This window comes from Mugil cephalus, chromosome 9 (assembly GCF_022458985.1).
Source record: "Mugil cephalus isolate CIBA_MC_2020 chromosome 9, CIBA_Mcephalus_1.1, whole genome shotgun sequence".
NCBI lineage: Eukaryota > Metazoa > Chordata > Actinopteri > Mugiliformes > Mugilidae > Mugil > Mugil cephalus.
Window position 1 is genome coordinate 6,614,416 of NC_061778.1, and position 25,815 is coordinate 6,640,230.

Genomic DNA, 25,815 nt, shown 5'->3' on the forward strand with positions numbered 1-25,815 from the left:
TACGATATTAATTTACCTGATGTAACGTATGTGGAACAACTAGATAATTACAGCAATAAATAAATAATAATAAAGTTAATTTCTATGTTTTATCGTCCTGATAAATTAACACTAAACAACTCTAAACCCACCTACTGTTCCACATATGACTCAATAAAGCGGACTTAAAAAGCTGAAGATCCAAGTCCAAGAAAAAAAAAATAAAAGTGGAGATTTTTTTTTTCTTCTCTTCAAACGCGTAGGTGTACTTCCGCTCCTCGATATACTACTAGTACCTGTACTTTTTACTTGTATATAACACCCGGGGATGAATTTGTTTTCGATAAACTGCGGTGACGCATTGGACAGCGATTGGACATCTTGGTTTCAACTCCTCCCTATAATAAAGAGTGTGTGTGTGTCTCTCCGTTGTAAAACACAGCAACACCGGGCGCCTGCGTCAGGAGGGCACACTCCACTCTGCGCAATTACGCGGACTCCTAACTAGCACGGTGATCATTTTACCGGCTACAGAGCGAGGCTGAAATGGACTTTTAATCACGCCACCCTGGTCATTTCGAGGACTTGCTTCGAGCACTTCAATGCAGTTTACGGCTCAACAGCTTTGAATGTTATGATATGATTATAACGCATGTGCTCTGAGCACAGCTTTGAGTGGTAGTTTTTTAAATCCAGACTTTTTTTCTTTTTAGATAGCTTTCTTTCTTCTCTAAAATTGGCTCCCGTACAAACAGCCGCGTTGGATCCCTCGGCTTATTGCGAGACTCCGGTGTACAACCCGGATCTCTGCCCTAATATGATAGCCGCCCAGGCAAAGTTGGTGTATCACCTCAACAAATACTACAACGAGAAATGTCAGTCTCGAAAGGCGGCTATCTCCAAGACCATCCGAGAGGTGTGCAAGGTGGTTTCGGATGTCCTGAAGGAGGTCGAGGTGCAGGAGCCGCGCTTCATCAGCTCTCTCAGCGAGATGGATAATCGTTTCGAGGGACTGGAGGTCATTTCGCCCACCGAGTTCGAGGTTGTGCTCTATCTGAATCAGATGGGAGTATTCAACTTTGTGGATGACGGCTCCCTCCCGGGCTGCGCCGTCCTCAAGCTCAGCGACGGCCGCAAGAGAAGCATGTCTCTCTGGGTTGAATTCATCACAGCCTCCGGTTACCTCTCGGCGCGCAAGATCCGGTCGAGATTTCAGACACTGGTGGCGCAGGCAGTAGATAAATGCAGCTACAGAGATGTTGTCAAAATGGTCGCTGACACGAGTGAAGTGAAGCTGCGCATTAGAGACAGATATGTGGTCCAAATCACGCCGGCTTTCAAGTGCACTGGCATCTGGCCACGAAGCGCAGCGCACTGGCCTCTGCCTCACATCCCCTGGCCGGGACCTAACAGAGTAGCAGAAGTCAAAGCGGAGGGTTTCAATCTTTTATCCAAAGAGTGCTACTCCCTGAACGGCAAGCAGAGCTCAGCAGAGAGCGACGCCTGGGTTTTGCAGTTCGCCGAGGCCGAGAACCGGCTGCTCCTCGGTGGATGCAGGAAGAAATGCTTGTCAGTCCTCAAAGCGCTACGAGACCGTCACCTCGAGCTTCCCGGACAACCTCTGAACAACTACCACATGAAAACTTTGGTTTCCTACGAGTGCGAGAAGCATCCCAGGGAGTCGGACTGGGACGAGAACTGTCTCGGAGACCGCCTGAACGGGATACTATTGCAGCTTATTTCGTGTTTGCAGTGCAGAAGGTGCCCTCATTATTTCCTGCCCAATTTAGACCTGTTTCAAGGAAAACCTCACTCTGCTCTAGAGAACGCAGCCAAACAGACTTGGCGACTGGCAAGAGAAATACTGACCAACCCCAAAAGCTTGGAGAAACTCTGAGGTAAAATATATATTTGGTTCACCTCGTCTTAAAAAAAAATGTGTTAAAGAGGCCTAACGAGCTCATAAACGGACAGAGAAAATATTGCCAACAAACCTACAAAGTCTTGTGAAATGTGACTGTCCTCTGGTGTTGAATACCTTTTGGCCTAGCCTGTTTTGAGAAGATTTTTTTTTTATAACAGTTTAGTTTGCCACAACGCTCCTCGCACCTTTTAGCGGTGTCAAAATGAGGAGTATGAAATTAATGGCTACAATTAATGGAAGAGGCCACGTCAACTGTGACTTCTTCTCCCCCTCCTACGCCACACGGTTGTCTAAATCCCACAATTAAATGCTTTAAAATAAAGCCCCGTGACAAACTCTAGAAAAAACACACACACGCATCTGTACATTTTCTACTGTAAATACATTCATAGATTGTGATTCAAGTGGTCTGGAATTGTGAATGTTGTTCTGTGACACGTAAATAGGATCCACCTGTTTAAAACTGAACTTTTTTTTTCCTTTATCCGGTAGAAACGTTATTAATTTATACTTGCATCAGTGGTAGTCTGGTTCACCTGTTTCAATGGACATTTTCTAATTTTTTAAAGTTTACATTTTGATGATAGGCGTATACGACATTTGTTACATTGAAAACATTCCATCGATTTACTTGAATTATTATTTAAAATACTCGGAACATTTTTGAGTTGTTTTTCTCTACCATGCTTAGGCCTACATGATAAAAAAAGAAAAGAAAATGATAACATATATATAGTATATATATATATTATATTACAGTTTTAATTGGGAAAAAAATGCACTTGAAATACACTGGATTATAACATCTGTGATCTGATTTTTTATTTCTGTCTTTGATCTAATTTAAAGAGCTAATAAAACGAGCTGTTTTATATTTGTGTCCCATTATGGTTTTATTAAATGTGTACAAGTAGGTCTAACGCCATGCATTCATAATATAGTGGAACATTTAATTTTGGATTTTTACATTTGACGCCTTGGAAATGAAAATACAGAAATACCATATTTTATTCTAAGCGCAGCTGCAAACCTGCAGAGCTGTAGAGCTTTTATTTGTTTTACTATCGTTATTTTTTATTATTTCACAAAACCACAATTCCAGTTGCAACAACGTCGCGCTATTTGTTGGATTATCAATTAACTTGGGGGTAATTTGGTGGATTCCCATGTTTAATGGCTGAACCTCCAGGTAGAGCAGGCCTCAGAAGGAAGCGCTTGAGGTTTTTTACGCATGATAATTGACCCACAGAAAATAGGATTTGGAGGAAAACATTTGTGTACACAAACTTCCTGAAATAAACTGTAATTGTAAAATAAATAAATAAAATAAAATATAGAAAGGACTCCGAAAACATGTGCCACTGACACCTTTTCGTTGTCAATACTACTAGAAAACCAGCCCATATATAGTTTCATTGTGGAGTGGGAAGACAAACACAACTGTGAGACGTGTCGTAAACATAGCTACCTGCGCGCCTTTAAACCTGAGCTACACACTTGCTTGCAGGTTACTTACCTTTGGGTCGACCCTTTTGAAGGCAGGGTCATCCTCGTCCACCTCAAAGTAGATTTCAGTGGTGGTGATAGACAGAGTCCCCCGGGCCACCAGGACAGGGGCAACGAGCTGAGCCGGGCTGCTCAGGACCACTGGGCCTGCAAGAGCGTATCCACATGGCGAATCAGCAACGTAGTGGGGGAAAAAAGTAAAAAGAAAACACAGTGGATTGTGTTAAATAACGCGGGGTGAGGTTATTTCTGCAAAACTGATCATTGCAACTGGAGGGAATATTATCACGTCCGCGGCCTTGTTTGTGCCAAGATATATACTTCGTGCTTATCCACACTGTGGTTAGGGTTCATTCAGAAAAATTTCGCACACCGATAACTGCGTCAAACTATTTATTTTTAGTCTTCGCCGCGGCATAAAACAAATGTGTTTCAATAGTTTTTGTTGTTGTTTGTTGCTGTACAAATCCATGAGCGCAAAATATAATGGATCCATCGAGGTAATCCAAACACTGTGCCTATTCGTAAATGAGCGATACGCTCATCAGAAACAAATCATGCATTATTTAAAAAAATTAAAGGTTTCCATGGCGTTTAATAATTTAGAATATATTCCCATTTACATATCATGCTAATATTATGTTATGTTTGCTAAATATTTCTAACACATTCATTTGCAACATTTATTATTCGCAAAAATGACACTTGAATAGAGGGATGATTCGAAAATAATCAAACGTATACTAATAGTAATGAAGCTTGTTTTCAAGTGCCAATAATTGTCCTGGACGTTAAGGTGGGTTTGTGACCCTGGTCAGCTGATAGTGATCACATCTTTATTCCAGTCTCCTCCCTCCTCCTCCTCCTCCTCCTCCTCCTTCATCCTCCATGTTCTCAGATCAGTGTCGCTGTGGAGCACCGTTACAGTGATTTGTCTGCTCCCAAACGAAAAGCTCTGGAAATCGGGATATTTATCGATCCCTTAAACTCCAAAGAGCCACTTTAATGTCTCATCAATCTTAATCAGCGTTCCTCAGCCAATTATGGCCGATAGTGTTACAGGAATACAAGTGGATTTCGGTCTCAACTCCCAGAGCGCCCCTTCATCGCTCTTGCAGGCTGCACAGTTAAACCGCCCTCTCTGTTTTTTTTTCTCCCCTTTCTTTTCTCTCTCCTCAGCGTTGCTGGGCTCCATTAACGGTGATCCTATCTGCTGATGCTATCTGCGCAGACGATACACGTTGCTTACAAGCTCCGTATAAGTAACCAGTTGCCTCAGCATGCGTTTCTGCATGTCTGATAGCGGTTAGTGAAAACAGCATAAAAAAATAAATAAAATAAAATAAATAAATAAATAACAACAACTCAACAGCAGCTACAATATTAATGCAAAATGATAACAGTCAAAATTATAATTCTACTAGTTTTATTAAGGTTGACCTTTTTATTGCTGCAATAAAAGTATCTAAATTATAAACTAAACCACCTCTTACTGAAAATAACACTCTTCCAGTTGAAGCATTGTGTTTGGCCCCTCACACAGGGAGAAAGACACTATGGCCAGAAGCATTAAGCATCCATTGCTCATGGACAGGAAGAGGATTAGGCAGTAATCCCCTGAGGGATTCTCCTCCTTCCATAATTAGGCTATATGGCATTAAAATGTTTACAGGAGAATAATGAAATTAAGAGCAAGTTACACAGGGTGAGTGGTGTGTACGGGATAAAGCTCAGGAAGCTGGGGCCTGTTGCCTCCTCCCTTTAATGCCAATATTTCCAAAAACGACGGGCCGATTTAATGAAGTGACGAAAAGTCTCATTTCATTGAGGTGGGAGTTTGGGAGAGCTGCAGAGGAGATATTATTACCCACAATCCATCTACTGGACTGCAGTGTTTGATTAGAGCCTTTTATATTTTACCTTAAGGAATAAATACGAGTGGAAGTGGGTTACGTGCATCATTTACACAGAAATATGCATATATGCAGACATGTGTGCTTTTATTAAGAAAAGATTTGTAGACTTTTGAAGAGGAGAAAAAAAAACATGGGGGAGAAACCAAGAAGCAGAATAAGAGCTCTTGTCTTCCTCTCACTTCTTCTGAGATTGCACATTCAGAAACCTTGTGTTGGTTTTTACTCTTTTATAAACATGTCACCACTCAAGGGATAAGGACTCTGAATGGGACTTAAAATGGATACAGAAAGGCTAAATTAAGGCAAAGCAAAAATGGTTGTGGCGGCGTAACCACACTTGGGAATACACTAATGCCAGTAAAACAGGCTCCTCCTTCGCTTTAAGAAATGCCCAGTGGAGATCAGACTCCTCTTCTCAGTCCTCTCGCATGCATTTCTATTTTACCCGGCTTCGGTTACAATGTGTGCACACGGAAAGGATCGTTTAATGCCAGACAGCATTTCCAGTGTTTGTGGGGGAGCAAAGCTAATCATAGGTTCAGCAAACCACAAGCCTGTGAGTGCAGGCGCCGCCCCTTTGGCAGCGGCAGCGGCAGACACTGACCCAGCGACTGGCAGGAGGAGCAGTGTTGTTGACAAGGATCGAGTCCCAGATCTCTCATTAAGGCTGTTCATGCCTGGGATTAGATACAGGACAAACGCAGACGGTGCATCCTGGTAAAAACATTAACTGAATGGAGCTCCCCTACTGGTAAAAACGTGAACTTTGATTCAACATAAAAAAAATAAATAAATAATAAAACAATAAATCGCACCACTTATTCTTTAAAGTCACAATAATCAAAGTTCGGTTCATAATTTCAACTCACACGCCATAAATGCATCAAATATATTCAATCTCAGCACTGCAGTTGTGAGTCATTAGTGGGTCTCTCAGGAGAAAACGTGCTGATTGTGTTTTAGCGTTGCTCTTTAGATTGGCCAGTGCAGCGTTCGTCTGACGGACATGGAGTGTTTGCTGTGCCTGCTGGCCCTGGGACAAAAAGGAGGGGTTAGTCTCCTCCTCTGAGATTCATCTGTGGGATCTTAGAGGGGATTTCGCTGCTCAGCACTGCCCCGCTTCAGACCGAGCTTCACATATGAGCCACGATAATGTATGGACATGCAGTGTTTAATTACGTGCCTGGCTGTCTACATTTGTGTACAATTTCTCACACATTTGGTACCGAGGAATCCGTTACGTACATGCGGTAATATTTGTTAACTGTCATGCATTCCCGTTGCCTGCAGGTTTAGAGGAATTTAACTCATTTTGGCAGCAGGAACTGGACAGATTATGCAATCAAACATGTGACAATTCAGTTAAACCCAGTTAAAAGCACCAAATGTAATTTTGGACTGTGAATAATTCAACTAGTCAAAGAAAATCTGTTACACTCAATTACGTAATGAGAACACATTTTCTTATTTTTGTTTTTTTGGTTTTGAGAAGAATCCGGTCTGTGAGCTACACACACACTTGCCATTTCATTAGGTACATATTTGAAAATACATTAATTCTAATGTACTTAGTCGCTGTTGATTCAACCGTGTTTTAGACAGAATAACAAAGAGATTAATACAACACAGTTTAACAGAACCACAAACTACATCCTCTAAAATAAACATACAGTTGAACATAAACTTGATAACGGCCATGAAGCAGGTTTTAGTGCCCTTATGTTTTATTAGGATGTACCTAATGAACTGCAAAACGAGTGTACATGTAAATGAGATTGAAGTAGGGAGTGCCACGTGATGTGACGGAGCCAAAACAGCATCCACTGAAAACTACTGATAACAATGAACAAAGGTTCTCACGACTAGTGGAAGAATTCACACTTCCACCTCTTTGCGGCTTCGTTTTCGCTCTCACTGGGCTGAAGGAAACATATTTGGAGTTGGCAAAGGCTTCAAGTGATAAATATGACTTTTTATTTTTTTATAAACAAAAGCTTTCCTGACAAATGCAGCATTTTTGACGCGCGCTCTGAACTCAAGTAAGTTCTGGATAACTTACCTTTTAAAGCCACGACAGCTACTTGAAAAGCAGCTCAAGGTTGGCTCGATAATTTAGCTCCAACACGAGAGGGTGATGATTAAATGACGTGATGTTGGAGCAGTAATAGCTGCAATATTGACTGAACTGTGTCAAATTATTAAAGTTGCGTTAAAGCTGCAGCCTTTTTGGCAATGTGCTTTAGGGTTCGGCTAAAACAAAACAGAGGATTTTAATTGAAATGAGAGAAGGTGATTACTATACATACAGGATTTATTTAGAGGAAAATGAAATGCACACAGATTTATAATAATTATAATAATTTATAGTGATCTATAAATGATGCTGATTATGCAACATTAGAGGAAATACATGTGTGCAAAGATTTTAATTTTTAGTGGTAAATCAGTACCATCTAAGATTGTATTAGATTACAATAAATTACACTTTATTCAGGCTTTATTGTTGTGTAATAAATTATATAGTTGCTAAATTGTGTCGTCCAATACTGAGGTTGAATTACAGGTTAAATGAGGCTACTGTAAAGTTAGAAGAGGTTCACATCAACTTGAATTACTGATTGCTCTCTTGATTGTAAATTTGAATCATGACACATCTGGACTGATCATCTTTCCGGTGTTAGTTTAACTTTGGAAGACTTGCCTCTGGGGATAAACACTCGAGGAAGGAACCGAGCTAAAGACACTGAAAATAAAACAGAGGAGTATAATTATCAGATCAAAACAGTGTGTTGCTGTCAAACTTAAGCGCAGCGGTCCGGATCACGTCTTAGACTCTAGATCTTCATTTAAGATAGACGGCACAAGCCCAGATTAGATTATACGAATCTAAACCTGCGTCAGACAAACACGATTAAAAGCTTCTACGCGCCGACCCAAACGCTCTCCTCGATGCACACGTATGAATCATGCACACCGCCCATGCCAGCCACTTCGATGAGGCCGGCTAAAAGGCAAGCGGTGGTGCATGCAGAGGCGAGGTTAATAGAAGTACTGCTGCGCTGACTTACCACCCAGGTTGTCCATTTCCTTCTCCTGCAGCAGGCTGCCGGCATCGTCGTCCCCATCCAGCACCAGCTCTGTCTCAACGTTCTGGCCGGCCACAGTCGGGCTGCGGAAGACCATCTTGGACTTGACCACCTCGGCTTCCTCCGAGCCTGGAAAGACAAACAGAGGAAGAAAAAAAAACTAAATGTTGTAATTTTTTCCCCTAAAGCTCAGGCTGGTATAAATAACCAGGCATGAATGGGATAAATTACATGGCAACGTTCTAGGAGCAAACTTTTTTTATTTAATACCGTTCAATATAAAATACTGTAATCACACTGTTTTTTCAGGCAGGGATTCATTTTAATTTCTATTAATTTTATTCTTGTTAAGTTTTAAGACTTCAAATCTGGGGAATATCTCCAGCAGTTTATCTAACTGTATGGGTCATTTACGTGAATGCATTTTTTTTGTGTGTGTGTGTGTGTGAAAAATGTATGGTTGAAAAACACAGACCTCAATACATTAGTGAATAAAATAAGACAAACAAAATATATCAACTATTAAGTAGAATTTGCGAAAATATTTTTGTTGGTCTGTTCTTTGGCAAAATCCACCAGTATACTAGTATATCATCCCATCTCTCTGGTTGGAATAAAGCACAGGAAATGTTAAGCTGTTACACTCGCCGACCGTGGCAACATGAATAAAAAAAATAAAATTATATATATATATATATATATATATGGCATGTTTCAGAGAAGAAGAAAATGTAGATGAAGAAGAAGAAAATGCAAAAACATTGAAGGGAGAAAAACACCCACACCCACACCAGTTGATAATCATTACTCCTGCATGCGTGATACAAATCCTTTTACACACTAATTAGACATCGTGAAAATATAGAAATGTTTATGTAGATGCAAAAGATTTTTTTTAAACTGCTCTTTACACTATAAAAAAAAAAACACAGAGAATCTCAGCATGAATAACAAAACGATGTGCAGCATGAACCTGAGACACACACACACTCCACAGCATATGAAAGAATGTCAGAGTACACATTCGTTCAGTGAATACATTTCGAGTGGTTGAACATCAGAGGTGTTTCGCGCTTTTATTTTCAGACAAGGTCAACGATGAAACATCGTCGGTGTCTTAAAAGACCAACAGCTGAGTCGGGTGATACATCTCGAGCTCGTAGTAGATTAGAGATATCATTTTCTGCTTTTGGAGGCTTGACAAGAGTGAGACTGAACAGACAGCACAATTAGGAGGCTGCTTACGCAGGGGCTTCATCATATGGCTATAGTGGAGGCACGCTCATTGAAAACGATGTGCTCATACATCCAGGAGAAACAAAGAGCGCTCGCTGCACATTTATCAGCTTAAAGCAGCCCATCTCCAGCATGTGCCTGCCACACACGCAACGTTCATGTGAATTTGTCTTTCTGAGGTCCAATGTAGGGAATAACCAGAGGAGAAATTTGCGTGCGCGAGAGGAAGAACACATATCAAGAAGCGGGGAGGTGGCTGACACCCGTCTGACATGCTTCCTCTCAGCACAGTTCTTAATTCGCCTTTCCCTCCCTTGAGGAGCATGTACCTTGTCTTGAAGAGGTCACATTTGACTGTTGTCAACACTGCTACTGAGAAAAAAGTCTGCTTCCTGCTCTGTCTCATATCTGGAGCGCTTTCATCAGACAGAGGGAAGAAGTCTGAACGTTTCGGAAATGAATTCTGTGTAATGTTAAAGCCAAGAGCCAGCCAGCGGTCAGAAATCAAAGCAGAGCGAGTGAAACTTAAAACTCTAATTCTGTAAACCATCATTACGCTCCAAGTAAATGAGGAAAAAACTCAGTGGACAGGGCTGATTCTCTGATTGGCAAGTCTGGACAGGGCTGAGTAGACCAAATAAACTACACTGATTTCTACACACTAATGACCAGCATCAACTGCTGCAGGGGGGCAACGATGCAAGGTAGAGGAGGACTCAACTCAGCTTTTCCCACAATGCAATTTAATCCTCACAGAAAAAAAAAAACCCCAACAACTAATAAATAAGAAATGAAGAGCTATGACACGAAGGGGAAAATGTGCTGACGTGAAAAGCGATCTTCTCATGAGTGATGGTGCTTTGACTTGGGGACACTGTTAAAAGTGCAGCTGTGAAAGGAGCCGCCATTTGTCACGATTACAGGGCTGGCTGCAGTGTCGAGGCAGACTCATTAGGAAGCTTTTCATGTGTTCACCCTTGACCACTGTATGGCAAAGCAAAGAGAAGAGTCATTTCAATGTGTGATACAACTCATATGAGAGAACTTAAATTAAAAAAAAAAAAAAAAAAGGAGAAGAAGAAAAGAGTCCAGGCTGGAGAAGATACTCTTTATTTAAATAAACTGAATGAAACTGTGGTTATCCACCACAAATTACATGATCAATAGGATACTGAACTAATATTTAGATATTGGATTAATCATACAAAGATTTATTAAAACATATCCAACTGCAGATGCACACTTTAGTCTTAAATAGTTAAGTGAACCAAGCTGAATCTCTGTCATCTTTAACCACGATTCACAAGACAAAATGTTTCCTATGCGGAGTCATGGTATAATAATGCTCCACCAGCGTGCATCTCTTTATCTGAGCTCACAAACTGCAGCCATGTATGAAATGCCACAGCAGTTTTGTTTCACGCTTGCTTTCGAGTTCTTCAGGATCTGTGCCAGGAGAAGGCACCAATCACCAGTCTCCAGGGTGCTCTTGTTCAATCACTGGGTTGAAACTGCCTCAGAGTGCACTAATTACACCCAGCAAAGTGCATAGCAAAGCTTTCGTGACCTCATCGGAGGCTGATGAAGACCTGCCGGCTGTCACCACCGGAGGCCCGGACCCGCAGCTCTCGTCGCTGCGAGTCAACCCGCCCGAGTTCCTTCTAGGGCATCTGTGCTGAGGTGCATTTTTCTTAAAAAGAATTCACTCAAGACAGTGATAGTAGTTCAAAATAAATCTTTCAGATTTTGAGTTTGATCCTGGAGTCAGAGAGAACGTATGCAGAGAGTGTAAACTGACTTCAGTTGTTCAGTAGGAGCTGAAGATCTGTGTTGCTATGACGATTTAAAAATATATTATACTGAACTTTTGAGATCATTTGAGGTGTGACCTCTCATTAAATCACATTACTTATAGCGTTATTACTTAAAAACAAAACTCATTAATAAAATATTTGGAGTTTTGCTGGAAGCAAAGTCAGTGGTTAAGGTGGAAACATGCAACTTTGCACAGGCAAAGGCAAACGTTTTCCAAAAATGTGTCATTTCCTTCTTGTCGTTACCAAGGAAGAAAGTGAGCTGCATAAACAAAGAACATGCAGAATTAATATTATGAGTGAAAGGCAAAGAAAAGAAATAATGTTACAAGTTATTTTGTGCACGGTCTCGAGTAATCTTAGATAAAGGCTCCCACTAGCTTTATGAAAATATGAAATATGTCAGTGTTCACAAGTGTTATTATAGGATGTGGAATAGAAAGGTCTCCAAAAGACCAGCGAATCAACTGTAAGAGTATTGCCAAGGGTCCTCGTTTCACATACTGCAACATGAAGTGTTCTATGGCACTGGCCTTTTATTTTTATGGCTCAGTAGAGTCGGTGAGAGTGTGTTTTTGTAAGTCTCCGATGCGTCACACGCCATCGCTTGAGCGAAAAGAGATCCACAACATCCTGCTTTACTTAGGGTTCGCCAAAGTCATCAGCTAAGGTTATCGTGCAGATAAAAAAAACTGTTGGTAAGTCAGTGAATGTGCTAAAAATGAAATAAAATCGGACGTTTTGCACGGCACTGCTCATTTTGCAAGGTTTTCTGGAAATTAAATTTTGGCAACCGAGGGCCTCTGAATGTTTGCCAGTTGATAGAAACTACAAACTGACATTTTGGACGACGCGCAGTTATCTTGAACTCTTTCCAGGCGAGGAATGAGAAAATAGGAAAATTATTCTGTTATATGTCTCATGCTGTCAGCTCAGCGTAGATAACCTCTGTTCCTCTTAGTCATAGTCATAGAAGTCATAGAAGAAATAAGCTACGGAACAAAGCAAGCTGTAATGAAATCTTTTTTTTTCAGCATCCACATAACGTGCAGCCTATAGAATGTTTTAAATATATGTCTTCCGTTTCCCAGACTCGGTGCGTTTCAGACCCTGCCCTCCTACGCTCCCTCTCCACAGGCTCCACAGGCTCCACATTCCACACGCAGAGACTTAGTCCTGTTCGGGGGATTGCGTTACGGCTAGGGCGATGCAATTCTGCCCTCTTCACTTTTATTTACTCTGCTCTGAAAGATGAAATGAGGGGGAGAAATGGAAGCCTCGTACTTCCTGTGATGCAAGCCATCCCGCGTGTGTTTTGAGCCCGTGAAAGTAAACATTATAACTTTGATGTAGGGGGAGTTTACACAGTGCAGACGCTTCCTCCTGGGGTGATCTTTATCCAATATCCTGAGATGTGCAGTGCGTGTCCACTGTGCCGCCAGAGGTTGCAAACAGTCTCCATCAAAACGGCAACAAAAATGTCTATTAACGTCCACATCTGGGCTTTAGGTGCTCCACATGGTATCTGCAGAGAGGTTGCATTTAAATGTCCAAACACCCTGATGTCACAGATTAATATCTTTGATTGTAAAGCTGGAGAAGGTTAATACAGCATCACGACTACGCCTCTGCTGCAGTAAAGAGCTATAAAGATCTCCGCCTGGGGCAATCAGCTCCGAGAGAAGCCGCTCACCTGAAATGAGACAGCAAGGACACCCGGAGGTAAAACACCCCGTTAAACATTTGGATCAATATTAACGTGACTTCCATTTCATGCTTGCCCAATTCCAATCACCTAACAATATACTCTGATACAGGGCGGAGGCTGGCGGTAACAGGGAAGGTTATTACAAGCAGAGGGCAGAGACAGAATGTGCTGGCTAAGCTGTCAATGCTGCTAATAGACAACGAGGCAGAGTTTAAGGCAGAGTTTAACCCCCTCCGTCACACACGTCCGACCGTGCGCACACTCCCTCACACAAACATTGTGCAATAGTGAAAGCAAAAGGTTGCACCGCAGATATGTCGACTTGATTTCTATAAAAGTTCACTTTTGACATTTGCGTGTACAATTTAAATGTTTTGAGGTTGGAACAAAAAGGTGCAAATGGAAAATGTGTGTTTAAAAGTATTTCCACGTGTAACTTTAGTCTAAAAATATCAATACCGGCTTTCAAAAATTCTACAGGTAGTATAAAAAATAAACAGTCACGTAATCCCTCAAACCTATACATTGAGATTAGAGCTCCCTCATTCATATGATCCCACCATTTCTCTATAGTGATGCATTGAGTTGCTGGCCCGTTTGAGTTTTGCCAGTCCACAACATGCTGGAAATAACATCAAATAAAGGTATTCAGATTACTTCACCGATATGGAATTGTTTGACGTGGAACAGACCGCCGTGATGAGTAAGTATGTAAAATGTTTATTAGAACTAAACCTTGCAGCTCCTGAAACAAAAGCATGCTAGCTCCTGACCCCGGCCCCAAAACCACAACTAAAAAGCAGCAAACGTTCGCGGCCACATTTTCCATTGTCGCCCCATTCGACAAGATGGGGCAAGCAAAGGAATTCAATTACAGAATCGCTGGTATCTTGTATCGGGAAAGATGTGGTACTCATTTAAACAGTCAACAAGGCCTTAGTTTGTAAAGATGTGGAAAACGATTGATCGATGTTGTTCTCACCAGCGGAACTTTTTAATACAAGAAGAATGTTGCAATGCTATATAATCACACATTTCGGTGAAAGAGAGGGTACTGGAGACGTTTAATGAAATGCACATTTTCAAAATGTGCATTTCATTCGGGGGCATTTGAAAAAATGTTACAAAATTAGCCTTGGTTATTAACCTGGTTAATTCAGTACCTGAGCTACAAAAGGCATAAACAAAAGGAAACCACATTATAAACCAACGCGCATAAACATCGAATTAATAGCTCATGTCATTCGACCCCAGCAACATTTTCAAATACAAAGATTTAGATGCACTGATGAACTTAATCAGCTTTGTGCAAACTCTCTTGGCAAAAGACTGAAGGTAACAGACGTGTGTTTATGTTCAACAGTCCTGCGCTACAGCTTTAATTCAGCTAAAATGGTGGGGGGGAAAAAAAAGTCTGTTTCTTAATATCAAAGAGAAAAAGTCAGACAAACAATGCAAGCCACTTGCTGAAATGTTCTTTTCAGTCCATTTTCATTTTTACCAGTGATTTTGTAAGACTGGCATTTGCTCAGAACACAAAAACAATGGAGGTCTGCCCTCTTCAAACTAGAAATTGTGCCTGAGTGTATTTTGTCATATCCTGCTGTCAAACTATAAACTGTTCAGTTTGGACAACCTGCTGGTTCTCCAAAAGTCCCACATTTCAAAGCCTTAATAATGACTCTCTCAAAGGCCAACTCAAACAAGCCTCTTTGTTTTTCTACTCTGGTGCCTATGTAGCTGGAAACCCACAAGAAAAGTTCCACAGCATCCTTGTCACAACCCAGAAACAAAGTCTGGAAGTTATGACAAATGGATATCCAACCTTTGAGCTTCTGCACCTGGGTTATCGCCAAACAAAAATGGGCTCTACTTTTAATACCAGGCTAATTAGAAGTGTATAATCATAAAAATCCCCACAAAGTGTCATCATGCATTTAAAACAAAAAAAAACTGCCAACTGTCAGTGCCAACTGAAGCTCTAACAAAGAACAAAAAGATCTTTCTCGTTTTAACTCGTAACGAAACCTGGCCTCCGTCGCGCAACCACATCAAAGCCTGAAAGTGCAGCTCACCTCTCACGGAGAGCAAGAAGGCTATCCGACTGCAGGCGATCCCTTTCACTTGACAACTTTATACATTATTCTGCTCATTAAAACCGCCGCACGCCAGCAGGCCTTCAACAAGTCTTCAGTCAACAACGCTGAGGCTCTAATGCTGAAGAGCAGAAAGAAAACTGATAGCTCAGAAACATATTCCAGCGAATGCGGGAACTAAGTGACACAATGAATATTTGCAGCACTTGAGGACATGTGTCAGTACGTCTGTAAGCCTTAAAGGGAGATATTATGCAGCGGGTAAAGAGACCCATGGGCGGGATGCTAAGGACAAAAAATTGGAAGGAATAGATATTTTATTGGTCTTATTAAATTATTCTCCTAGACATTTATAAGCTTTGACGTAATGTTATAAAAAACATGTTTTTGAGTGTTTTTAGGTGAAAAATAAAAGTTTAGGACGGCAGATGTTAAGGACAGTCATAGTGCTGCAACAAACAAAGGAGTTACTTATAAGTCGCTGTTGTTATCTTCATTTTTAGTTTCACTAAACAGAAATAAACAAATACAAAATAGCGGGTAAATGTCTAGGACATATTACAATAGGGAACACAAGTGTGTGTACGCTAAAGCAGAAGCACATTATTAGATATAAAACATACTCACAGTGTGTGTCAGTAGCGTGGCATTCAATGCTGCGGGAGCAGTTGGAGCCTTTAACGTTAATGTTTTGATCTATTTTTTTTAGGTTTTCTGGTATCTATTTACTGGTAAGCTATGATAATACTCTGCTCTGGAATGTCTTTGTCAGTTCACTTTAAATTAGCATTTGTTGACTTGAGTCCTTCCTACTATGGAATCAACACACTGTTCAAATTGGCTTGTACCTAATAAAAAAGAACAAAAAAAAAAAAACTAATGGAACCACCACGAAATCGAAAGCAGAAGGTGAAATTATTGCCTGTGTGTCTTATGTGTGGACCACCTGCCGCCGAGGCAGCAGCTGGCATGCGTTTGTCTTGAGGCCAGCCGTAATGTACATATAGCAGCCATGGCACAGAGAGGGCTGAGAGTAGCCAGATGACATCCAGAACCCAGTCAACGGTTTGCTTCGGTAGCTCGACGCGGAGACACACCGGGGCCTGTGACCGTGCGCGGCCATTACAAAACGCCGACCCTGACCTACCCCGAATCAGCTGCTTTCTATTTGAAAGTTATAAAGGCGTTTATTAATTTCAGAATCGGTGCATTCATTTCTTGCGCTGTTCAACATTTGCTGTGCCATGCTATTACAGACAGGAAATACATGCCGAGGGGTTTTAATAGCACTGAGCTGGTCTCTTTTAGAAGTTTCATGATTATAAGGCGAAATTGACACAAGGTGGTGGGCAACACTACAAGAGGGCCTGGGTCAATGAGAAAAGTTTCAGGAATAAAGGAAAAAAAAAAAAGCAAAGACAGAGGAGAGAGAGTGAGAGAGAGAGGGAGCCAATTTGTTCGTGAGTGAGTGTTGTGATGGAAATAAAAAGTGCAATAAAATGGAGGTGTCATGTTCAATTTGCAGGACTCATAAATAACGTTACCTATAAAACGTCTCCTATGTAACATGCTAAACTGTACGGACAAGCCGGGCTACTTGACAAACGCTTTCACAAAAATGCTTTTCAAAAAAAAGAACATTTAATAAAGGGTAATGATGTATGCAAGTTCTCAGTGACCCAATTCTGACAGGGTTTTAAAAAAAAAATAAAAAAAATAATAATAATTCACAGATTCCACGAAGAAAGGATCAACTCACCATACTCCTGCAGTGACTTGCATGTGACATCTAAGTGGGTGGAGCCGAAAGGATTTCTGACAAATCTCCGCCTCCGCCGCAGGTCATCTTCCCAGTAATCGAGACGCCAGAAGTCGTGCAGCTGACTATAATAGAGACAAGAGGACATGTAGGTTAGACAGACCAAACACTCCTCGGCAACGGTCGGATTACAACAGCCACTTTCTTATCGGGGGAAAACATCTTGAGGAAGAAAATCAGGCCACAGATAGCAGGCTTATTAGTTTGAGTAGTGGCATGCTCGGCACAGGCCCTGTAATGTTAGCTCTGCTAAAGCCTATAGCATCAGAACAGCAGGGAGCTGCAGCAGCCGGCACACGCATAAATCACAAGCACTCCCATTAACAAATACAGCATCAAATTACAAGTATAAATGGCACAGCTTGCCTCCTTTTTTACAATGTTTTTTAACAAGTCTTGTAAATCAAAGGTAGGAACCTCAACGCAGACAGCGTGGGGTTTAATGATCGGGGTCTTGGGGCGGTTGAGGCATGAGCCTATAAAACAAGCCCCCTCCCTGCATGTGTGGAGCCATGATTAAAATAATGTGCTGAAATATTCATTGAAATGATTCCCAGAGCCCTGGAGCAACCCAACAGAAAATTGCATTTTTATTCATTATTAATAACAAGGAATTAGGGTCATAAAAAAAAAGAGAAGAAGAAGAAAACAGCTCCAGCATGTGGTAACCATCTTTGTAAATGATTATTTCAACATTAGTGAGGACCTGGGATAATTTTATTGCTTGCAGCTAATGCAAACCATTAAGCAGCAGAGCTAGCGTTAGGTTTCTAAGTGCTGCTTGTTCCAGTTGTGCACTAGCTGGAGATATTAAAGAGCCTTTATGTTTCCTTTGGAGGAAAATACAGCACGAGAAGTGTCTTGTTTTAATTTACCTTCATCGAGAAGAAGGGACACACAGACAAATAGTGAATATACGAATAAGAGGTGTGTAGATTACGTAGATTACATCAGCCTGAATGTGGTTTATTTCCATTTTTAGACCAATGTGAAGGAATAGTAGCAATTATTTAACTCCTAACAATAGTTTATTCCTGTTTATTATAAAAAAACATCTTATTTTTTATGTCATTATCTAAATGCCACCTTTAAATTCAGATTATACCAAAATATATACCCGTAGCTCGAACCTTGGATTCAGAGATTTTCGCTGTGCGCTGGATGCAGTCAGACCTTGGCAGGCAGCCGTCTGTTTCATTGTATAGTTTCTGCCCCCTTGCCTGCCACAGCACCGGAGCAGTCTAAACAGATTAAAGTGTTACAGCGGATCACATCACAAAATACAGCCTCCTTGCTCCGTGAATATAATATCTACCAATGTCAGAAATCAAGAGGCTCAGGAGACTTAGCCGGGCTCTGACAGCAACAAGAGCTCAGTTTCAGTTAAGTATCAATCAAAATTGAGCGTGTGCGTGCGTGCGTGTGTGTCTGCGTGAGTGTTGGCGCGTTGTATGCACACAGCATCACGGGGCCGCCGTATGCAAAGCAAGACTTGAACGCCTTGAGCTTGTCCCCTGTCAATCTCGCTCACGGCTTAACTGAGGAAAAGAGCGAGACGTCAGTGGGTGGAAAGGAGACACCCACGTAAATGATATTGTAAATGCGAGATTACACAGTGTGAGAAACGTAAATCCACTGTAGGCAACCGGGGCGATTACTGCTGGAGATTATGCCAGCTAATTCTTAGTGCAAACAGACAGGAGATGCCAGTGGGGGATAAATCCGTCACTTTGAAGATTTCCTTTTAAAAGTATTAGCTCTGTTTGCTCCGTTTTAAATGGTGTTTCTTTACGGATAAAGTTGCTCAATGGAGTCCACCGTGAAGCCAAAATAACTTCATTTGTCTTCTACGGCAATCAAGCTCACTACAACCCCAAACCCTCGAGTTACAATGGCTGATTAATGGGTTGGACACCAACATTTTGAAGTCTCTTCCCCTTGTTTAGGCCTGTGCAGATGGTTTCAGTTTGAATGTGGCGTTCTGCTGTTTGAGTAGAACCTGTGATATTCTAGACTATGTGGTCAGTGTTGGACCGGATCTGTACCGTGTCAAAGTGCCGTGCTGAAGGAACCTCCTCTTTGAGGGAGGTCCAGAAACTGTTCAGGAGGAATGCGCTTCTGATGGAGATCTACGGCTCAGTGATGCTGGAGCCCCGGCTGCAGACCTCCGCATGAGATCTCCATCATCGTGGTAAATACGGAATAAGCAGGAAATGTAAAGCTTTACCAAAATAGGTTACTCACATAGGAGCGCGCCCCTGAACCCGGGGTTAAACCTCCATTAAGGTCAGTTAGCTAATGGCAGTTTTTAGATGAAATTACTGAATCAAATAGCTTGTTATGTAAAGACGGTTTGGTGCACAAACTGTAATACAGATGCGTGGGTGTATGTGTGATGAGGGTTTTTTTGGGGGATGGGGGAGGTTGGGAACCATTCCTACATCATGTTTGGCAAAATGTGGCAGATACTAACATTTTAATGACTAATTACAAAGCACAAGTGTTATTTGTTTTTCTAGTGCTACTGTTTTTTTTATTTTTTTTTTATTTGACTCAAAAACATATTAAAACTGTATTGAGCAAGAAAATGCACAACTTTATTAACAATAACATAGTTCCACGTTTTTTTTTTGTTTTTTTCTCTGTGTAACAAATTGACCATCCGGTACCATTCATTAGGCAGAGTTGGCTTGAGACTTTCTTATTTCACACATCAAATGTGTCTGGCTGCATGACAACCATAAAGAATTGCCATGAGCCGGCCCTCTAGAAACTGGCAAAATTTATTGGTCCTATCACCCATCAATCACCCAAATGGATTTCAAACCGCATTTTAAAAGCTAATTTTCCAGCACTGATAACCTACAGGAAACAGGAGCACCATTATTTATGGAGGCTTTCAGACTTGCTAAGTGCAGCAGGATAAATGTGTATGAGGACTATCGTCTATTCTCTGCTCTTTCAAATGGGTATTTAAAAGCGGGTTCGTCCTCGAGGAGCCGGCGCGGAGGTTTTTTGAGGTGCCACATCTAACACCCCAGAATGCGGGGAAGGTGTTTTGTTTGCAAAGGGAAAAGGGAAAGCTGACAAGCATAATTCACAAATAAGATCAGGCGGGGGGGTAAAAGGACTGATAACAGTTTTATAGGAAACTATAACATCATTCTGGAAAGGAGAGACAGCTGACAGCGCCTCATATTGGATTAGAGGGGTGATGTATCCTCAGTGTGATTCTACTTCCTCTTATTTTGTCTGATTATGTGAGAACAGCGCTGGCGCTCTCTCTAATAATATATAAAAATCACGTATATACATCAAAGATATGATTCATTTTTCTTCATATCTGCAAAAGAAATAAAATAATTGAAATAACAACATCTCTCAGATAAATGTAATGTATTGTTAAAGTAAAGCAGCATGTTTCAGAAAACGTAAAACATGAACAGGGGCTGGATTTCAGACCAATGTGTTTATCGTGGTTGAAGAGTTCCTCTCTTTTTTTTTTTTTTTTCTTTTTCTTTCCTATTTCTTCTCAGAGGGGATTTGTGTGAGGCGGTCAGGAGGAAGGACAGGGACATGCTGATTCAATAAAACACCATTATACTCCTTTTAAAAGCTTCCATTGGTGACATGAGTAGAGGGTAATTATAATAAATACCAGTAATCAGCGACAATTCCATTCAAAGGAGCAGCGACTGGTTTCTGTCACACACACACACACACACACACACACACACACACACACACACACACACACACACACACACACACACACACACACACACACACACACACACACACTGGCACAGTGAACACACTTCGGGTTTCGGAGTCACTCTGAGCACAAGAGGTCTTTTCTTTCGTTTTCAGCTGTCCTCCGATGAGGAATGTGTTTGAGATGTGTCACTGCATCTGAAAGTATTTCTACAAATGTTTTAAACACAAACTTTAAGCTAAAGGGTGCACTGGTACCTGCACAAACACATTCATTAAGGAGTTTTCTATTCAAGTAACAATAACTCATTGGACCGGTTCTTTGCTGCCATTAAAATGACAACCAGATACGCGGCCCCTGTAATGACGGGAATATCAAACATCATTCATGAAAACCATCGGGACAGAGTTAGAACCCAAAAGTGAAGAAATGTGAAAACATTTTCTCTCAACCAGAGCATTTTTCTTTGGATCTTTATGCCACACTCGTCTACACACTGCTGTTAAATCAACAAATACCAACGCACCAAAAAAAAAAAAAAAAGAGAGACATCAAAAGTGGTGACTGGCAGCCATATGGTGATGAGCACACTGCTGCGTTTCAAAGTAACCTATAAAATAAAATAAAAAAAAAATATATAGAGTAATGTCCCCTATAAAACATATCAAGTTTGATCATGTGCCTGTCGGATGCCAAGTGTTAAGCGGCTGTAGGGCCAACATCATGATTAGATTATCACAGAGGGCTGCAAACGGTACACAGGGCTTTGATCTCTTTAATTTAACCATTCCTTATCATCACTATAGTCAAGACTGTAGCAGATTGAGGGTTAAGAGCTAAATGCTTCTGTTACGGGATATGACTTTTCCGTTTGTAGATTGAGAACTAGAGAGGAGGTACACTTTACGGTGGGTATTGGACAAAGACGAAAGGGAAACAACACAGCAGCAACAAGATTAACTCCAGGTCATGTGGCCTAATGAAGACAGACATGCGTGATCAGATGAGGGATGCAGAGCCGCACTGTACTGTCGGTGAACTCCCCTGAATCGCCAGCTTTGCAGGAGCCATCTTTCACTGGGAATGTGTGGCACAGTCAGGCAATGCCCAGCTCAATTTCAACGCCCGCTGAAAATTGATGATTGCATGAATGGGCCTCTTTCCAGAGATAATTAGCACAGTGTACAAGGTTAAGAGCGCCCCAAGGGAATAGAGCCTGGTGTAGGTCAAGAACAAATGCGATGTGGAGGGAACATCAGCGTGCGAGAACAAAGGAGCGGCGTGCTTTAAATAAGATCTACCTAATGAAAAATTTAAAAAAACATTCTCATTTGGAGGTTGTTTTAAATGGAGCTGCAGTTTATTGAACCCATTCCTAGACTGGAATATGAAAGAGGGTGTGCAGAGGACAAGTTTAAAGAGAGACTGGTTTAATACGAACCTCTAAAACCAGCAAAAAAAAAAAAAAAAGAAAAAATCAAATAAATCCCATTTCTTACTAATCTAATTCAAACTAACCTGTTTAACAGATCACTCACAAGAACATTAACGTTCACGCAGAGGGCGTAGAAGAAGAAGACGCACATTTTGCTGCTGTAGCTGTCAAAGAAAGACACGCATTCATAAATTATATCCGATATATTACCAGGCTAAATGTTGTTTATATTGTCAGGCTCAACCAGAGACCTTGACCTTTGTTTTTCTGCCCCTGAGGGGTCATCAGACCTCCAACCCTCCGAGGCCGTAAAGCCCTCTAAAGGTGCCCACCCCCCATCGCGGTATAGTGGACCTCTATTAGAATTGATAACCCTTTCAGTCAAGACCAAATACGCCGGGCATGCTGTGAGCAAAAAGGTTCATTCCATCACAAAGTTATTATCCGCGGGTAGATTGTTACCATTCATCACGTGCAAGAGATGAAACTCGCTGTTAGTCAAGGGAAACGGCTGTTTCACTGCTAGATCAATATGTGCCGCCATCTTCCTTTCTCGCCTCTGCTACAAAAAAGTAATTATACAGAAGAAATGTTGACAATCAATAGACTAGTCAGGTAAGGTTAAGGTCTGCCATGGAGGCCAGCAGAGGCTCCTCCGTCAGCTGTCAGTGATGCTACTGAACTCGGACACCTGCACGGGAACAAAGAGACGTTTGCATGCTTCAGCCCCTCTTACATTTATGTCAGGCTGGCTGTGTCGAAGCAGTTAGCAAATGAATTGCAGAGAAAGAGGTCGCCGAAGTTCAAAATGCGAGCGCCGAAGCTGAAGAATGCGCCAGTGTTTCCATGACACTAAATTTAACAATGGCATTAAAAATAACTCATCAATAAAAGCTGGTATGTAAACTTGTTATTCTCTGCGACCGGCGTGTTTGATGAGATGCAGATTTCTGTTGCAAGATATAAAGTTGGAGCTCAATTTTCTCTTCAGCGGCTTTATAGCGCGGGGGAGAATTTATGTTACCGACGCGGCGAGGTGGTCCTACGCTGCAAAAAGGGTATACGTTAGCCTCCTATGAATTCATCAGCCTCGCCTTGACATCTACTTTCTCTTTAGACGAGCCTGAACTTTATAATCCACTGGCAGGGTTCAGAGGTCAACAGCAGAGGGGACCAGAGGGCAGGGAAAATCACTCTCTCCCTGGAAGAAACTCTGACATCCAATTTTCAACTTGATTTATCAGTGTAAAGCTAAAATTGATAGCGTGTCATTACTGAGCAGGGAGCTGTCTCGGAGAGATGTATCAAAGCCTCCTCATTTTGATTTAGCGCGGCGGATCAATACGACCCTATACTGTTTCAATTTGAGGACTATTGATTTTTCTATGCTGACTCTATACAGGGGGACATTCATCATCAAGCAAGCATGTAGTATGATCTAACAGTCCAGCACACGGCCTGATCTGCTTATGCTTCGGTCAAAATCACACGAGGAGCCGTTTTAAAAGCCAACGCGCTGATTATTTCCTTTGTTGTCGGCTGTTGTCGTATGTGTTGCGACACAATTTCCTTACGCTGTTTCCGGAGATAAAGAAAAAAATGGAAAGGAATACGAACACTAGTTTCAGGTCTATTACCTTCCTGAGAATAATTTTGTTTATAATATATAATATTTATATTAGTGCACTGTATATATTATGTATACTAATGATAAATATCCCTTGGAATATCTCCAGGCAGAACTTAGGAGTTAAAGGCAAAGCAATTTCTGTGCATGAGAGTGAAAACAAACATTACAGAGTAAAGGCTCTTTTTCTCTACCCCCCCCACACACACATATATAACAGACAGCCACCTCAAAATGCTTGAGGGCTTTATATTTTACAAGAGCAGCATAAATGGGAAAGTTAATGTAGCATTGAATAAGACTAAGCTGCTGAACTGCAACACCGCCTTGAGCTTGGGAGCATATTGCATCATTTTTCTTCGCCAGCAGGTTACCATTAAATTTGAATTTGTTGGAAGTTTCGCGGTATCATTTACAATGCACCCACGCTCAATAACCTTTTGTTTCAATGCAAATGCTGTGCCTCTGAGAGGGGGCTCCATAAATATTTGAACAAGAGCCCAGAATTCAATCCGATGGATTTTCATGGGTTGCCAGGGTTCAGTTCAGTTTTATGAAAATCTGTGCTTTAACACTGTCAGTCAGGGTCAAGATATGAGTATAATACTAAACATGTTGTGTGTTTTTTTTACAGATTGGCTATAATTCTGAAATTAGCTGCAAAACATTACAAAGAAAAAATAAAATGAAAGCAGACACGGATTCCGTAAACAATGACAAACGTGGATTTGAAATTAGGAAGCAACGCTGTCCATTACGGCCGTGAAAAAAGGATAAAAATATAGCTGCTGATGACATCTGCTGTTTAGGGTGGACATTTCTGCGTCAAAGAGACATAAAATAAGGGCCATAAAAAGTAATTACCAGAGCTTTTAGCAACTGTAAACAGGGTCTAAGATATGAAACAAACCCGATTTCAGCAAAGACGGCCGAACATCTGCGTTTTATTTTTAAAAAAAATGTAATAATAAAACCAGGGGCTACCGTTTGGGCAAAGGGGCCAAATTTTGGCAAATCAACAGGGTGGGTTGTGTAAAAGAGGCAAACGTTGGCTTATATGCATGGTCAAGACATCGCCAAATCAAACCAGTCTCAAAATATGGCTTTACCTGTAGAAAACTTTCATTTTATAACAACTGCGTGCACATGGTTGCATCTGTGACAAAAGATAAATGGTGAAATGCTCGGCTCTTAGCTCTGCAGATAACACAAACAGTATGTTGTAACACCTCCGTTCGTCTAATCTAACAAGCTCTTGATCCATCCACACCACCCTGCGTCTGTGGGACCATGTGGACGGAGGCGATCGGCGGGCGGCGGCGGCGGCCGAGCAGGAGGGCTGGTGGTTATTTTAACAGGGCCCATGGGGAAGGCTGCAACTACCACCAGGTGCTGGGCTGTGTTTCTGAAAGGGTCAATGACTGCCCGGACAACACGGCAGAAACACACCCAACCCCCTTCCTCTACTCCGGGATGTTGGATGACTGGCCAATCAGCTGTCCCCGGGGGATTGAGCAGCTCCGCACTGTAATTGCGTTTGCTGACCTGATTGCTGACCCTATTGGATCCTGGGAAAATGACATTAACTGGTGGTCCTATCCCGTGACTGCAGAGTACTGTGAACAGGTAACTTTAGGTCCTGGAGGTTGGACCGAACACTGAGCAGCTATGGTTATGTTGGTCTGAAGTTGAACTTGTAAGGCCCTACCTCTGGGCCAGGGTCCCCCAGGCTCCGTGCTTGTTGGTGAGGATGTTGACAATTTTCTGCTTTAGCTGGTTGGCTGTCACATGGTCTCTGTGTTTAGCAGCGCTGATCAGGTGGTCACACATCTTCTCTTCGTCTTTTCTGTCAGCAGCGTATTGGGCACAGTTGGACTAATTGGAGAGGAAAAAAAAAAAGAAAGAAGAAGAAACGAGAGTAAACCTCGGTGTATATTTATGGAGGCGAGCGCAG

The 25,815-nt window shown here is 41.6% G+C and overlaps 2 protein-coding genes across 4 annotated transcripts in view; one reads left to right on the top strand and one right to left on the bottom strand.

The window, feature by feature from the left end:
• Window positions 1-25,815, bottom strand: part of nbeab (neurobeachin b) — a 181,403-nt gene that overhangs the window by 49,339 nt on the left and 106,249 nt on the right. For all 3 annotated transcript variants that reach the window (XM_047595184.1, XM_047595183.1, XM_047595182.1), the window contains exons 36-39: window positions 25,570-25,736; window positions 17,025-17,149; window positions 8,394-8,540; window positions 3,420-3,556 (exon numbers count right to left, since the gene is read on the bottom strand). In XM_047595184.1, the coding sequence (XP_047451140.1) occupies window positions 3,420-3,556; window positions 8,394-8,540; window positions 17,025-17,149; window positions 25,570-25,736 (576 nt within the window). The remainder of the gene's footprint in view (window positions 1-3,419; window positions 3,557-8,393; window positions 8,541-17,024; window positions 17,150-25,569; window positions 25,737-25,815) is intronic.
• On the top strand, window positions 329-2,777 carry mab21l1 (mab-21-like 1). The gene has a single exon (XM_047595187.1). It carries the CDS (start codon window positions 797-799, stop codon window positions 1,874-1,876), a length of 1,080 nt encoding a protein of 359 aa, XP_047451143.1. The 5' UTR covers window positions 329-796; the 3' UTR covers window positions 1,877-2,777.

Bases quoted from the DNA above. Each gene is read 5' to 3' on its own strand.
- mab21l1 (XM_047595187.1), top strand. From the start codon at position 797: ATGATAGCCGCCCAGGCAAAGTTGGTGTATCACCTCAACAAATACTAC.